This window comes from Galleria mellonella, unplaced genomic scaffold (genome assembly GCF_026898425.1).
Source record: "Galleria mellonella isolate WM207_F2 unplaced genomic scaffold, CSIRO_AGI_GalMel_v1 utg56, whole genome shotgun sequence".
In the NCBI taxonomy this organism is placed as follows: Eukaryota; Metazoa; Arthropoda; class Insecta; order Lepidoptera; family Pyralidae; genus Galleria; species Galleria mellonella.
The window spans coordinates 1111510-1127195 of record NW_026442117.1 but is presented as its reverse complement, the minus strand read 5'-3'; the positions used below and the strand labels follow the sequence as shown (position 1 = coordinate 1127195).

The 15686-nt window shown below is 38.9% G+C and overlaps 1 protein-coding gene across 2 annotated transcripts in view; it reads right to left on the bottom strand.

Annotated features, from left to right (window-relative positions):
* Positions 1–8908: 8908 nt before the first annotated feature.
* Positions 8909–15686, bottom strand: part of LOC113521152 (ataxin-2 homolog) — a 68468-nt gene continuing 61690 nt past the window's right edge. For both annotated transcript variants that reach the window (XM_052899063.1, XM_052899064.1), the window contains exons 2-4: positions 13421–13549; positions 12328–12498; positions 8909–11120 (exon numbers count right to left, since the gene is read on the bottom strand). In XM_052899063.1, the coding sequence (XP_052755023.1) occupies positions 9885–11120; positions 12328–12498; positions 13421–13549 (1536 nt within the window). In that variant the 3' untranslated portion in view covers positions 8909–9884. The remainder of the gene's footprint in view (positions 11121–12327; positions 12499–13420; positions 13550–15686) is intronic.

The window sequence follows — 15686 nt, the reverse complement described above, 5'->3', positions numbered from 1 at the left end:
AGATTATATTGCTAGCAATGGGGCAGTTATTGGTCTAACTGCCTGATAACGTCCTTTCTCCCCTAATCATACCTTTTAAAATCGCGGGATAGGCAGCAGCGTCCCTCTTAAAATATCTCTAAAGCCCTGAATGCGGTTGCCAATCCGCCTGCCAGGTGTGGCAACTACCGGCAAACCCCACTATGGGGGAGGCTTATTTATTTAAACCTTAATGCACAGTAAAATTCTATGTACATTTGGCGGAGTTAACACCGGACGGTGTTCTCTACCAGTCGACCATTGGGCGAACAGAGAAATAAGTAGGCGGTGCATTATAAAGCAATACTTGATATATTCATATAATATAAACATACAATTAGATTAATATAAATATACACGTACGTTTACTCCAGAGGGAGACTTTGTACAAAAGTCGATTGCTTGGGTACCTCTGTCCCATTCGTGTTTCAACCGTGAAGCAGTTGTGTTTGCATGACTGTGTTTCGGTTTGAAGGGTGGGATATGGCGTGAATTTACTGGGTACAGAGGAATAACACCTGAGTCCTCAGGAATGGCAACGCATGGGGGGTATCGTGGGTGAAACAGTATAGTCTGCTATGTCCATGGTACTGCTCATGTCTATAGGCGACGGTTACCACTTTCCATCAGGTGGGCCGTCAGCTTGTTTGTCATAAGTTGCATAAAAAAAAAAAAAAACGTATTATATTAAATAAATAGATATATACACACAATGAATACATAAAATATAACTATATATTCAGCAGTGGACAGTTAAAAGCAGTTTATAATAATAAAAAAATATATATACTGCACCCAGTAAATTCACGCCATATCCCATCCTTCAAACCGAAACACAGCCATGCAAACACAACTGTGTCACGGTAGAAACACGAATGAGACAGAGGTACCCAAGCAATCGACTTTTGTACAAAGTCTTTTAACTCTTTATTACGCCAAAAACATAAATATATAATACAATGACAATTAGAAAAATTCAAGTGAAATACAGTAGCATAGAGTACAGATTGAAATATATACACAAAGGTACAAAAGTAATCTCTTACAGACAACCTTTGGTTAAAGGAGAATACATATGTATGACTCCATAGATATGACTACATATATATATGACTTCATAGATATGACCTCATATGTATGACTTCATAGATATGACCTCATATGTATGACTCCATAGATATGACTCCATAGATATGACTATATTTATATATGACTACATATGTATGACTTCATAGATATGACTACATATATATGACTATATTTATATATGACTACATATGTATGACTTCATAGATATGACTACATAGATATGACCTCATATGTATGACTTCATAGATATGACTTCATAGATATGACCTCATATGTATGACTTCATAGATGACTCCATAGATATGACTATATTTATATATGACTACATATATATGACTTCATAGATATGACCTCATATATATGACCACATATATATGACTCCATGGATATGACTTCATAGATATGACTACATATATATGACTACATAGATATGACTCCATAGATATGACTACATAGATATGACTCCATGGATATGACTACATACATATGACTCCATATATATGACTACATATATATGACTTCATAGATATGACCTCATATATATGACTACATATATATGACTCCATAGATATGACTCCATAGATATGACTACATAGATATGACTACATGTATATGACTCCATATATATGACTACATATATATGACTTCATAGATATGACCTCATATATATGACTACATATATATGACTCCATAGATATGACCTCATATGTATGACTTCATAGATATGACTACATATATATGACTTCATAGATATGACCTCATATGTATGACTTCATAGATATGACTACATATATATGACTCCATATATATGACTACATATATATGACTCCATAGATATGACCTCATATGTATGACTTCATAGATATGACTACATATATATGACTTCATAGATATGACTACATATATATGACTACATATATATGACTTCATAGATATGACTACATGTATATGACTTCATATGTATGACTCCATAGATATGACTTCATAGATATGACCTCATATGTATGACTTCATAGATATTACTACATATAACTTCATAGATATGACCTCATATGTATGACTTCACAGATATGACTCCATATATATGACTTCAGAGATATGACCTCATATGTATGACTTCATAGATATGACTACATATATATGACTCCATGGATATGACTACATACATATGACTCCATAGATATGACTCCATAGATATGACTACATATATATGACTACATGGATATGACTACATATATATGACCACATATATATGACTTCATAGATATGACCTCATATGTATGACTTCATAGATATGACTACATATATATGACTCCATAGATATGACCTCATATGTATGACTTCATAGATATGACCTCATATGTATGACTAGAGTTGTTAAAAGGCTCGAGTTTCCCGAGTCTTCGACTCACTGAATCATCGACTCAGTGTTATCGCTAGTTTTTAGAACTACCCACATTACTATTAATATTATTGTAATAATTACTTGTATACGCCATTCATGTAGTGCAGTTTGCCTGGTTTCAATAAAAATACATTTTATCGTAGTTTTTACTGGTTAAAGTTTGTTAGATTTACAAAATGATTGAGGAAGATAATGTAACATCGGAAGACATTGAGTTTGACACTACTGATACTTCGCTTACAGAAAATGATGCTTCAGCATCTTCTATGGTGTCGAAAAAGCCGCGTATTTGTTGGAAACGGTGTCATTTTAAGAAACACAAATAGAAATACAAATTGTTGTGCAAGGTATGCCGTCATATATTTTCTATTAAAACATCGCACTCCATTTTGCAAAGGCATTAATCACGTCATGGCAATGTCGATTTTATACAGAGTGAACAAAACGAAAAGGCATCATCTGGTTCCTTATTAAAACATAAAAATCAACAAGTGAACATAAATGACCTTTAGATAAAGTTTATTCTATATGGCCAGCATTCTTTCCGAAGAAAGCCAGAATTCTTTCTTGGGAGAAGGTAGAAGCATTGAAGCAATAAAATTTTCTTACTTTCTATCCTTTTATTTCATTTTATACGTACTTACCACAATTAAATAAAAATATTTCATTTTAGTATCATCAGGTATATAAATAAAGCTCGAGCTTCGACTCGAACCCTTTATTTAAGACTTTTGAGCCTTCAAGACTCGAACCTTTAAGACTTGCGAGCCCTCAGAGCTCGAGCTTTGAAGACTCAGTAGCTTCGACTCGGAGCTCGAGTTTCCGCCTCGGAGCTCATTTTTCACAACACTAGACAAAATCCTGTTTGTAAGTTGTTCCATTGTTTTTAAACAACTAACAAAGGTTCTCAATTCGTTTGTATTATTTTTTAACTTATTAATTATATTATTTTTTAACAAATCAATCACGATGATTGCCAGATAAAAACGCATGGAGAGGGACAGAGGGGATTGTTATTAATGGAGATTAGTAATCCCATTGCTAGCAATATATCCTATCAAGTCGATCTCCATGTGGAAACTGTTTTGATTGATTTATTGTTGTATTTGTCACGATGGATCATTTGACCTACTTCATCGTCATCTATCATCTCTCACTGGTGCCCCGCCAGCGTATACCAATAGCGCAGGCGGGGTTACCATTACATTATCATCCATTTAAAAAAAACATGTAAGGATCAACCTGATAGAGTGTATCGTTACCAATTAGACTTTTAAATCACATTATTAACAATCCCTTTCCTCCCCCGTGAATTGTCGCCACAGATAATAATATAACACTATACCAACTGTCGCTTATACACATAAACAATACCATGAATATACGCCATCTGGCGTTAGAGGCTGAAACCTACATGTTACTTTCACTTTTTTATTGCATTGATTGAAGAAGTGGATTCTCACAGTAGATATCTATAGTTATAAGATAAAATGATAGATGGCACTACTGTGCTAAGGAAACCGATTTTTTTTCAAACAAACAGACAGCCGTATTATTATATTTTTGTAAAATGTGATCAATAAATTATGTAGGTATAGGTTTTTTATAGTTGACGGCGACCACTCTTCGTAAATTGGATTTATTTAATATTCCAAACTGTATAAAAAAAGAACAATATACAAGAGTGTGTCTAAAATTTGCCGTATGTGTTCCGGCATAAAATGGGACACTCCTACCTTTCCCGTGGATGTTGTAAGAGGCGACTAAGGGAAAGAGTGGGATGGGCAGCAGCGTCCCTCTTAAAACGTTTCCAAAGCCTGGCTGCGGTTGCCAATCCACCTGCCAAAGGTGGCAACTACTGGCAAAACCTCCAAGGGGAGGCTTATGTTCAGCAGTGGACAGTTAAAGGCTGGTATGACGATGATGCTGTCTAATATGTATTTAAAAAAAAGTTTTGTATGTCTGTCTATTGTTCAGTACCAATAGTATAAATTCTGCTTAGTTTTGGTTTTAGTTAGATGGCGCTGTGTATATCCATTGATATTTATTTATTTATTGTTATAAACTTAATCTAAACGCCGTGTAATCCCAGCATAGAATAGGCCACCCCTTCCTTTCCCGTGGGTGTCGTAAGAGGCGACTAAGAGAACTAAATAGACCTGCCAAGCGTGGGCAACTACTAAAAAATCCCTATTATTAAGCGATTCTTAATAATGCGGACTGCCAGTCCTATTGCTAGCAATATACCTTGTCAGGTCAACCTCCACGTGGTTCCCCCTAGAAACCATCGTGTTGAATTTCAGGTGCATTCATCACGATGGGCCAACTGACCTGCTTTTTCATTCTTACCTATCATCCCTCACTGGTGGCGGGGGAAAAGGGATTGTTAGCAATGGAGTTTGATAGCCCCATTGCTAGCAATATGCCCTATTAGGTCGACTTCCACGTGGTTCCCCCTGGAAACCATTTTGCACAATTCTTGTTGAATTCGTTGATGGGCTAACTGACCTGTTTCATCCTCACTTATCATCCTTCACTGGTGCCCCGTCGATGTATACCGATAGCGCGGGTGGGGTTACCATTCCATTATCACACATTAAAAAACCCCCTCTTATGGGGAGGGGAAGGAAGCGATTGTGAATAATGCGAACTACCAGGCCCATTACTAGCAATTTACTTTGTCAGGTCGACCTCCATGTGGTCCCCACTGGAAATCATCCAGAATTCCAGATGTGTTCATTACGATGGGCTAACTGAGCTGCCTTTTCATTCTCACCTATCATCCCTCACTGGTGCTCCGCCAGCGTATACCGTTAGCGCAGGCGGATTTACCATTCCATTGTAATTAAAAAAAAGCCCCTGTTATGGGGGAAGCCTATGTCCATCAGTGAGCAACTAACGTCTGATATGATGATAAACTGTAATAACTGTAATATTTCACTTTATATGATTCATTACATACCTGCTAGCAATTTTGAAATGGCCTTCACATTTAACTATAATGGTCAAATTGAGATATATCAGATACGCTTTTACGGTTGTTGGGTGTGGCGGGCCAGTGTTACTGAGATTGATTACTTGATACCGATAATAATAATAATAATTTATTTATTACAAATAACTAAGATCCATTTTTGTTAGTAACAATTGACTTAAACTATGTTAGTATAAAATAAAATGCAAAACAAATAATTTTATGGCCCCTATAATAATTTTGACGTACAATGAGAGGATCGGGCTGTCGTATTTGTTACAGAATGTTGTTAGTGCTGCCACGCAGTCGGTATAATATAAAATAATACTATATAATAAGGGGGGAAAGGGATTGTTAGTAATGGAGGCTGAGAATCCCATTGCTAGCAATATACCCAACCAGGTCGACCTCCTCGCGGTTCCCCCTGGAAGCTATCATGGTTAATTCCTAATGAATTTATCATGATAGGCTAACTGGCCTGTTTTCATTCTCATCTATCACCCTTCACTGGTGCACCGCCAGTGTATCCCGTTAGCGCAGGCGGGATTACCATACCATTTTCACCCATCAAAAAAAACTATATAATAATGTAATATAATAGAATAATGCAACCCAACAACGATAATCAACGATATTTTACAAAGATCGTGAAATTATGTGAATATCTTTTAGTAAAGTAATACGTATGGTATATCGTAAAATAAAACTACGTATCTGTATTTATTTTAGTATTATAAAGAGGTAATAGCATTTTTTTGTAGATTTGTAAATGATAAACTTGAAAGTTCACCAGAGGGAGACTTTGTACAAAAGTCGTTTGCTTGGGTACCTCTGTCTCATTCGTGTTTCAATCGTGAAACAGTTGTGTTTGCATGGCTGTGTTTCGGTTTGAAGTGGGATATGGCGTGAATTTACTGGGTACAGAGGAATAACACCTGAGTCCTCGGGAATGGCAATGCATCTGGGGGAGGGGTGGTATCAAGTGTGAAACAATATACTCTGTTATGTCCATGGTACTGCTTATATCTATAGGCGACGGTTACCACTTTCCATCAGGCCGTCAGCTTTTTTGCCATTCTAAGTTGTATAAAAAAAAAAGTACTCGATCGATTTAAAAAAATCGCCTATTAAAAGTTGTATTATCTGTCAAATATATATATATATACATGGTCGTGTGATTCCGACATAGAATAGGCCACCCCTTCTTTTCCTATGTATGTCGTAAGAGGCGACTAAGGGAGCTTAATGGCAGAAGGATTGACAGCAGTGTCCCTCTCAAAACATCTCTAAAAACTTAACTGCAGTTGCCAACCTGTTTGCCAAGCGTGGCAACTACTGACGAAACTCCCCTTATGGGAAAGGCTCATGTCCAACAGTGGACAGTTAATGGCAGATATAATAATGATAATCAAGGAGTTAATGCAAGCACAAATAAGCAATCGACAATACAATCTGGACATCGTCTATAACAATAACGCAAAAGCAAAATATGTATGTTACTTACGCAATTTAATTTCATTGCGCAAAATTTTGCACAAGTAATTAACCGCGGTACTATTTGCCATTAAATTGTTTACATTTACATGTTTATTACAAACTAAATGTAATTTCATAGCGCATTTACACATTCTCGACAGGTAACTAATTCACAGCTATAATTGTTTAGCGGATTTATGGTACGCTGTCTATTGCATTATTTTTTTTAATACAACTTAGAATGGCAAACAAGCTGACGGCCCACCTGATGGAAAGTGGTAACTGTCGCCTATAGGCATGAGCAGTACCATGGGCATAACAGAGTATACTGTTTCGTCCATGATACCCTCCATGCGTTGCCATTCCTGAGGACTCAGATGTTATTCCTCTGTACCCAGTAAATTCACGTCATATCCCACCCTTCAAACCGAAACACAGCCATGCAAACACAGCTACTTCACGGTTGAAACACGAATGGGACAGAGGTACCCAAGCAATCGACTTTTGTACAAAGTCTCCCTCTGGCAAGTGAACACTGTCCATAAGGGAGTTTTGCCAGTAGTTGCTACGCTTGACAGGCGGATTGGCAAACGCAGTTAGGCTTTTGGTGATGTTTTAAGACGCTACTGCCCATCTCTCGACCGCTAAATTCCTCTAGTCGCCTCTTCAACACCCACGGAAAAGAAAGAGATGGCGCATTCTATGCCGGGACCACACCATAGATCTGTTATATAGATATTTAATTATATTATTGCCCAAATCTATTTATTCTTATGGTATTGAACTTCTCTGGACAAAAATAGCTGCAGCTGACGATATTAGGGAATATTTACGTACTTCTCATGCGTTATCATCACAGAGGACTATGGCATTTTCTTTTTTTTATACTACTGAGGTGGCAAACAAGCATACGGCCCACGTGATGGTAAGTGGTTACCGTAGCCTATGAACACCTGCAATACCAGAGGTATTATGCGTCCGTTGCCGACCCTGAAGAAACCTCTTCACCCCCCTTTTGAAGAACCCCATGCTGTAGTCTCTTGGGAAAACCTCGGCAGGGAGCTCATTCTACTACCTGAGTGTTCGTGGGAGAAAACATTTCTGAAACCGCGCAGTACGCGACCATTGAGGCTGTAGGACATGAGGATGAACTCCCTGTCGATGGCGAGCCGTACGATGGTAGAAAGTGGCTGTGGGCATCATATTGAACAATTCCTCTGAGCACAATCCACTGTACAGGCGGTAGAACACGCAGAGTGAAGCAAAATCTCTCCTAAGACTTAAGGGTTCGATACCGCTTGTAAGCCTGGGATCATCGACAATTCTCATAGCTCGTCATTGCAACGAGTCGAAAGGTTCAAGCAAGTTGAAAATACAGCCAAATTGTAGCTCTCAACAGAAGGATTTTTCCGGTAGTTGCCACGTTTGGCAGACAGGTTGATAACCACAATTTGGCTTTGGTCCAGTTTTAGGAGTCACTGCTGCTCATCCCTCGATCATTAAGTTCCTTTAATCGCTTCTTACGACAAAAGTAAGGGTTGATCTCATATTCGTATCAAACTTGAAATATCTTTGTCTCAAGTCAGATGTATTTCGCTAATTCATGTTTTTACACTTCTACAAAACGTATAATTGTGAGAAAATTTGCCAAAGCGAGACTGTGTAAGAGTCGCCTGCTTAAGTACCTCTATCCCATTCATGTTTCTGTCGAGCAGCAGTTGTGATTGCATGGCTGTATTTCGGTTTGAAGGATGGGATGGGACAATGTAATTATCGGGTACAGAAGATTAACATCTTAGTCCTCAGGAATGGCAATGCATGAGGCGTATCAAGGGCGAAACAGTATACTCTGTTATGTCCATAGTACTGATCATGTCTATAGGCGACGGTTACCACTTTCCATCAGGTGGGCTATTCTTAGATGCATAAAAATAAAAACATACAACTTAATATAAAAAAAATATAATTTATTATTAAAACAAACATATTACAAATTCCTATTTGTTTTACATTACGCATCACAGGCGCGCATCGTGGACTGTCACGCACAGACATTTTATTTATCAATACATTTTATACTTACGACTATGTTTATTAACGTTACACTAAGTACTGATTAGACACAGCATAAAATATGTACACATCGGGACCACATATGGGCCCCACTGTCCCACGAACTAGATATTATTTACGGTGTTTCAAAATTCATTAGTGAAAACTTGGTTTATTTAAAATCAGTAGAATGATATTTTCTGCACAGCAAAGATGCATGCGCTTACCGAGTAGTAGAAAAAATATATATTTATTAAATATTTTACTGAAAAACGTGTTGTAAAATTTATAAATAAATACTCCAATTAGGCTATTGATTAGGCTTCGAGGGGGATTTCAAAATATTTCTTTCTTAAAACTGGATGTGGAAAAATAAAACACTTCCAAGAACTTTTCGAATTCTTAAAAAATAACCAATGAAGATACTAAGAAAAATACAAGGGCAAAATGTAATAAGTGATATTAAAAATTTAAAAGTGTAATCAAAATTATTTCAATAAAGATGATTTTAAATTGATTTCGAATTTAAAAATTGGTATTTGACAAAATGTGGAAAAAAAAAGACTGAATAAAAATCAATCGTCTTTAAAATTCTTTGATTCAGTATAAGCACTTTACCTTGCAAGATAAGCGGCTTTTACAAATTTTTTTTTACATAACAAACATTGTATGCATTTAATTTAATTAAGCACTATTTTCTTAATAATTATTCTCAGTAAATTTTGAAACACCATATATGAACACACTGACACTGACGCACTCAAATTCGACCAATCTCGCTTAGACTTGTACAATATGGCCATTCCGGACTGGAGTTTGAATGATCGGTCGATAGACAATTATCTAGTTCAAATTATTCCGCTACACTAACTAGAACTGAATGCCGTGCCCTCTCAAGAAGGCGTCGATCTGGCCCGTAGCCGCGGACTCTCCGCGCGGTGCCACGTAGTAAAACTGGGGCTGGGGTGACTGAGCCGGTCTCTGCGGTGCCTGCGCCTGCTGGGCCAACGCTAGCCTTTGAGCCTGCGCTCTCGCCGCAGCCCGATCTCGCTGCAATTGACTCTGCTGCAATTGTTGCTGTTGAGCGAACAACTGCTGCGAGTTCTGGAACTGAGTTTCGGCTTGTTGTCTTTGATATACTTCTTGCGGATTCGCATGCTGAATTTGGTGTCTGAACAGAGGTAAATTTGGAGATTGGGCAGGCTGCGGCACGGAGATTTGAGGAGACGGAATGAAAGGCCGTGGAGATGGCTGTTGCTGCTGAGCGACGAAAGGTTGCAATCTCTGGTTTAAGTTCAATTCTCCTTTAGTCTGAGGCAGAGTCTGGAAGAGCTGAGTGTTGTATTGGCCGCTTGCTGGATCATATACAAGTTCGGTTGAGTACAGAGGGTTGCTACTTGGAGCTGGAGCCGCTACAGTAGATAGAGTGGCCTTCGTAGGATCGGCTGCGCTTGTTGTAGTCGTAGATTGTATTTGGTTTTCACGGTGGAACTTAGCGAATTCAGCTGCAAAGTCAATTTGTCCAGGTCGGGCTGTCGTGAAAGCAGGTGCAGGCGAGGGCGAGAAACTTGGTGCGGGACTGTACTGAATCTGGGGTTTGGGAGTCACTTGAACAAGCTGTGGCCTGAAGGTCGTCGCTGGAGGGAGAGCTCTAGCGGTGGTCGCTGGCAGAGGCCGCGGGGTGATTGCAATAGGTTGTGCCTGGTAAGTAGGTCTCCTGCTTTGCGGGCGCTGTACAACTCTTTGCCTGATATGCTGTAGAGGCTCTTCTTCGGCTTCATCTTCGTCGGCATCTCTGAAGTCGTTTTGGAAGTAGGTCGTGGTCGGTCGGGCTGTCGTTGGCCGAATGGCCGGTCTGGTTGGGTAGTTAGGTTCGCCATCGTCTCTCTCTGCGGAGTCAGGAGCTGCAGGCTCCTGCTCTTCATCTTCATTTGGTTTGTTAGGATCACAGGGGTTTCCGGATACGTATGTGAACTCTCGTTTATTACCATCGGGGTCAATATAACCGTATTTTCCACGAACGACACAGTCGGTTCCTCTAGTTTCTTCCTTGAAGGATCCATCAGCCGCTTCGTATCCGAAGGTAAAACTGCCATCGTCGTTTACCTGTAAATTAAAATAAGATATTAAATGGAGTAAAATTGATGAATTCTCCTGGAAATCCTGGAAGTCATTTTTATACCAGAAAGAAGAAGGCGCTTTAGATCATAATTTCAATTGATTTAAATAAATTGTGTTCAGTGTTACATCCATTACAATGTTATTATTTTTCTAATACTACTAGGAATATTCTTTGGAGACTAACACTAATATTTTTACTATACGAGGAATCTATTTCTTCTCCAACTTACATCTCAATTTCTACCAAAACACCACTGTCTACCACCACAAAAACCCATTAATGATTAATTTAGATCTTTTGCGTTTTTTATACATTAAATAAAAACACTAAAGTTTCAAATTTACGATCGGTACTTAACGCACCGTGGTTACAAAACCATTTATGACCCACTACTGCACATAGGTCTCTCTCTATAAAAGAAGAATATTACTCTAATTCTATTAAGTTTCCTTCTGTTGCTTTGATGTATTCAAACGCAGCTTTTCATATATCATACCTCAACTAGAAATAGAGACATTTTATTGATCTTCCCATTCTAAGATTGTCAGGAAGAAATTTCTGTTTAGCAAGAAGACTGTCCATTGTTGCTTCATTTATTCATTCTTTATTGCAAAATAAAACTCTGTAACAGCTAACCCTTACTTTTAATACCTTTATTATTATTATTTCAGCCCTTAACTGTCCACTGTTATACCGTTAAGCCACAGATAAGCCTTCCCCATAAGGGAAGTTTTGCCAGTAGTTGGCTTGGCAAACGAATTGGCAACCGCAGTTAGGCTTCTACAAATGTTTCAAGAGGGACGTTGCTGCCCATTCCTCCACCATAAGCTCCTTTAGTCACTTCTTACGACACCCACAGGAAAGGAAGGGGTAGTCCATTCTCTGCCGATACCGACACCATGTTTATCTTGCTTCTCGTAATACGTACAGCTCTTTTTACACAATTTATGTAACTGAATCTTTCCCTGTGGTGAACAATACGGAATGTTCATTAGTTTCAACGTCTTCTTTTTTTAATTTAAGAGTTTCCTCTTGTCGGTGCAACTAATTCATTCATCTTCTTCCAGCCAGCTCTATCCCAGGCCATATCCTTGACCTCCCTATACGACATGACACCTAGAGTTCCTTTTATCTGTCCAATGTCTCATTCTTCGGTCTTCCTCTTCCTCTTTTGCCTCAGTTTCAACGTACCTTATTATAATTCCTGATGGTCTGCACGGGCGGCTGCTTGTTGCTCTCGTGGGCGGGTTGCTGCTTCAGCCTGGAGGGTGCGCGTTGTACCGCGCGAGGCTCATACTCCTCGTCCAGGCGGTCGTTGGCGCGGTACAGTGAATCATACGCGTCGGCCGGAACTAATACCACCTGGAAAATACATTTAGAAATTAGCTGATGGAGAAGGGTTATTGCTAACGGGGACTAGCCCAGTTGTATACCCTAACAACGATCTCTACTGGAAAGCATCGTATTTGATGCTTGAATTTTTTTTATACAACTTAGAATGGCAAACAAGCTGACGGCCCACCTGATGGAAAGTGGTAACCGGCATCTATAAACATGAGCAGTACCATGGACATAACAGAGTACATTGTTTCGCCCTTGATACCACCCATGCGTTGCCATTCCTGATGACTCAGATGTTATTCCTCTGTACCATGTAAATTCACACCATATCCCACTATTCAAACCGAAACATAGCCATGCAAACACAACTGCTTCACGGTTGAAACACGAATGTGGTAGAGGTACCCAGGCAATCGACTTTTGTAGAAATTCTCCCTTAGTATTAGATTCACCTGCTTTAATTCTCACCTATCATCCCTCACTGGTGCCCCGTCAGCGTATACCGATAGCGCAAGCGGGTTTACCATTTGCATTATTATCCCTCAAGAAAAAAATTACTATGAAAATTTATAATTTATATATGTTATCATCACGTATCACGTATTCATCATCGTCATCATCATTTCAGTCATTACCCGTCCACTGCTGGACATAAGCCTCCCCATAGACTGCCATAAAGAACGGTCCTGAGCCACCTGCATCCACTGACTCCCTGCAATGCATTTGAGATCGTCACTCCATCTAATGGGGGGTCGTCCTACACTCCAGAACCTTTTTTCCCACTTCAGCTTGCTTATCCGTATTTATGTGTGTATGTATTAATAATTATGTGCTTGTGTAGTATATATTTACGAGTATCTGTGTATATATGTGTGTGTGTGTGTGTGTGTGTGTGTGTGTGTGTGTGTGTGTGTGTGTGTGTGTTTATATTATAGAGTGCTACCTGGTCGCTAGAAGCCCTGCCCTGTGTTTGGGGTTCGTACTCTTCGTAGGCATCCTCCACAGGCTGCTGTATCCTGGCGCGCGGCCGGGCCCCACTCACCAGTCCTGCTGCTAGCGCCAAGCATAATACCTGTAAATAATTATAATGATATTTAGCCCTGTCTATTGATAGACATTTTATACAATATTAGCCGCGTGGTTATGACAAGATTGATGAATGTGGAAGAAGCGAAAGAGGTTTGTTTGAATCGAAGCATTTGGCGTTCCATTGTTTCTGCCTACCCTAATGGAAGACAGGCGTGACAGATATGTATGTATGTATGTAGCCGCGTGGTCCCGGCATAGAATGGACCATCAATTCCTTTCCCGTGGGTGTCGTAAGAGACGGCTAAGGGAAAGCGAGGGAAGGACAGCAGTGTCCCTTTTAAAACATCTCTGTCTGCCAACTACTGGCAACTACTGGCAAAACCCCCTAAGGGGGAGGTATATGTTCAGCAGTGGACGGTTAAATACTGATATGCTAAAGATGACAATGGCATCTATTTATAATTGTCATTTGACTTAAAAAAAAAGGGGTTTCTCGATTAAGTTGTATTTTTTTTTCTTTTTTTTTTAAACAACTTAGAATGGCAAACAAGCTGATGGCCCACCTGATGGAAAGGGGTAACCGTCGCCTATAGACATGAGCAATACCATGGACATAATAGAGATATACTGTCTCGCCCATGATACCCCCATGCGTAGCCATTCCTGAGGACTCAGGTGTTATTTCTCTGTACCCGGTAAATTTACGTCATATACCACCCTTCAAACCGAAACACAACCATGCAAACACAACTGCTTCACGGTTGAAACACGAATGGAACAGAGATACCCAAGCAATCGACTTTTGTACAAAGCCTAACAATAATATGACTATTTCGATTTACAATTTCAACAAAACCATTACCGTTTTCTAACATGTCACCTAGGGGGGAGGAAGGGATAGTTAGTGATGAGATTTAACAACCTCATTGCTAGCAATACACCCTACCAGGTCGACCTCCACGCGGTTCCCCTTAGAAACGATAGTAGTTAATTCTTGTTCAATTGGTCACTATGGGCCGACTGACCTGTCATCATCTTTACTTGTCACCCTTCACTGGTACCCTGCCAGTGTATACCGATAGCACAGGCGGGGTTAGCATTCCATTATCACCCATAAAAAATATCACCTAATTAAAAAAAAGTAACTGCATTAAATCATTAGTGGGCAATTAAAGTCTTAATACTAAGTACGACAGCGCTCTTGAACTTTGCGTTAATTACTTTAACTACGTATGTTTTGGTATTTTTATAGTTAACCTTTGGTCTGTCAGCCATGAATATGTTAATATTATTATATTTATGCTATTAGATATTTTTTAAGTTTCACATAATGAGCGGAGCTTTGTAATCTGTCCCCAAATACTAGTACCTACCATAGATTACTTAATATTTAATAAATAAAACAAAAACATTTTGTAATAAAAAAGTAAATTTATGGGGGGCGGGGATTGTTAATAATGCGGATTACCAGTGCCATTGCTAGCAATATACTCCTTCAGCTAACTAACAGAGGAATAACACCTAAGTCCTCAGGAATGGCAACGCACAGGGGGTATCATGGGCGAAACAGTATACTCTGTTATGTCCACGGCACTGCTCATGTCTATAGGCGACGGTTACCACTTCCCATCAGGTGGGCCGTCAGCTTGTTTGCCATTCTAGGTTGTATAAAAAAAAAAGTAAATTTATATAAGTATCTACTTGGCAAGTTTAGTTTAGTAATTAGGTAAATCAGTCCTAATATACGTCTCTACCAACCTCGTCATCTCAATACATAGCGCAATATAATAAATAATCTATAAAAAAATCTATGAAAATGTTCTTGTAAAAATATTAGCTGTAACGACTGCATATCTAAGTGTCCGATCCAACAAGATATGTATATGTCCATTTATCCTTGAATTGTCCGGTTATAAATATGTATTGTGAAACTGTATTAAGTATTAGTCACAACATAGCTCGCAAGGTCGCGCCACTGTCGCATTTACATTCGGATAATGTTCCAATATTAAAATATTGAACGGTATCGAATATCACATTTTTTTTTAAATTTAACAAATTAACATTTTAATTAACTTTGTTCCGCAGTTTTTTCTGTGTCGATTGGTAAAAGTGTATCCTGTGTGTATCAGGATACAGTCGCTCAGCATCATCAGATCAGCTATTAACTGGCCAATGCT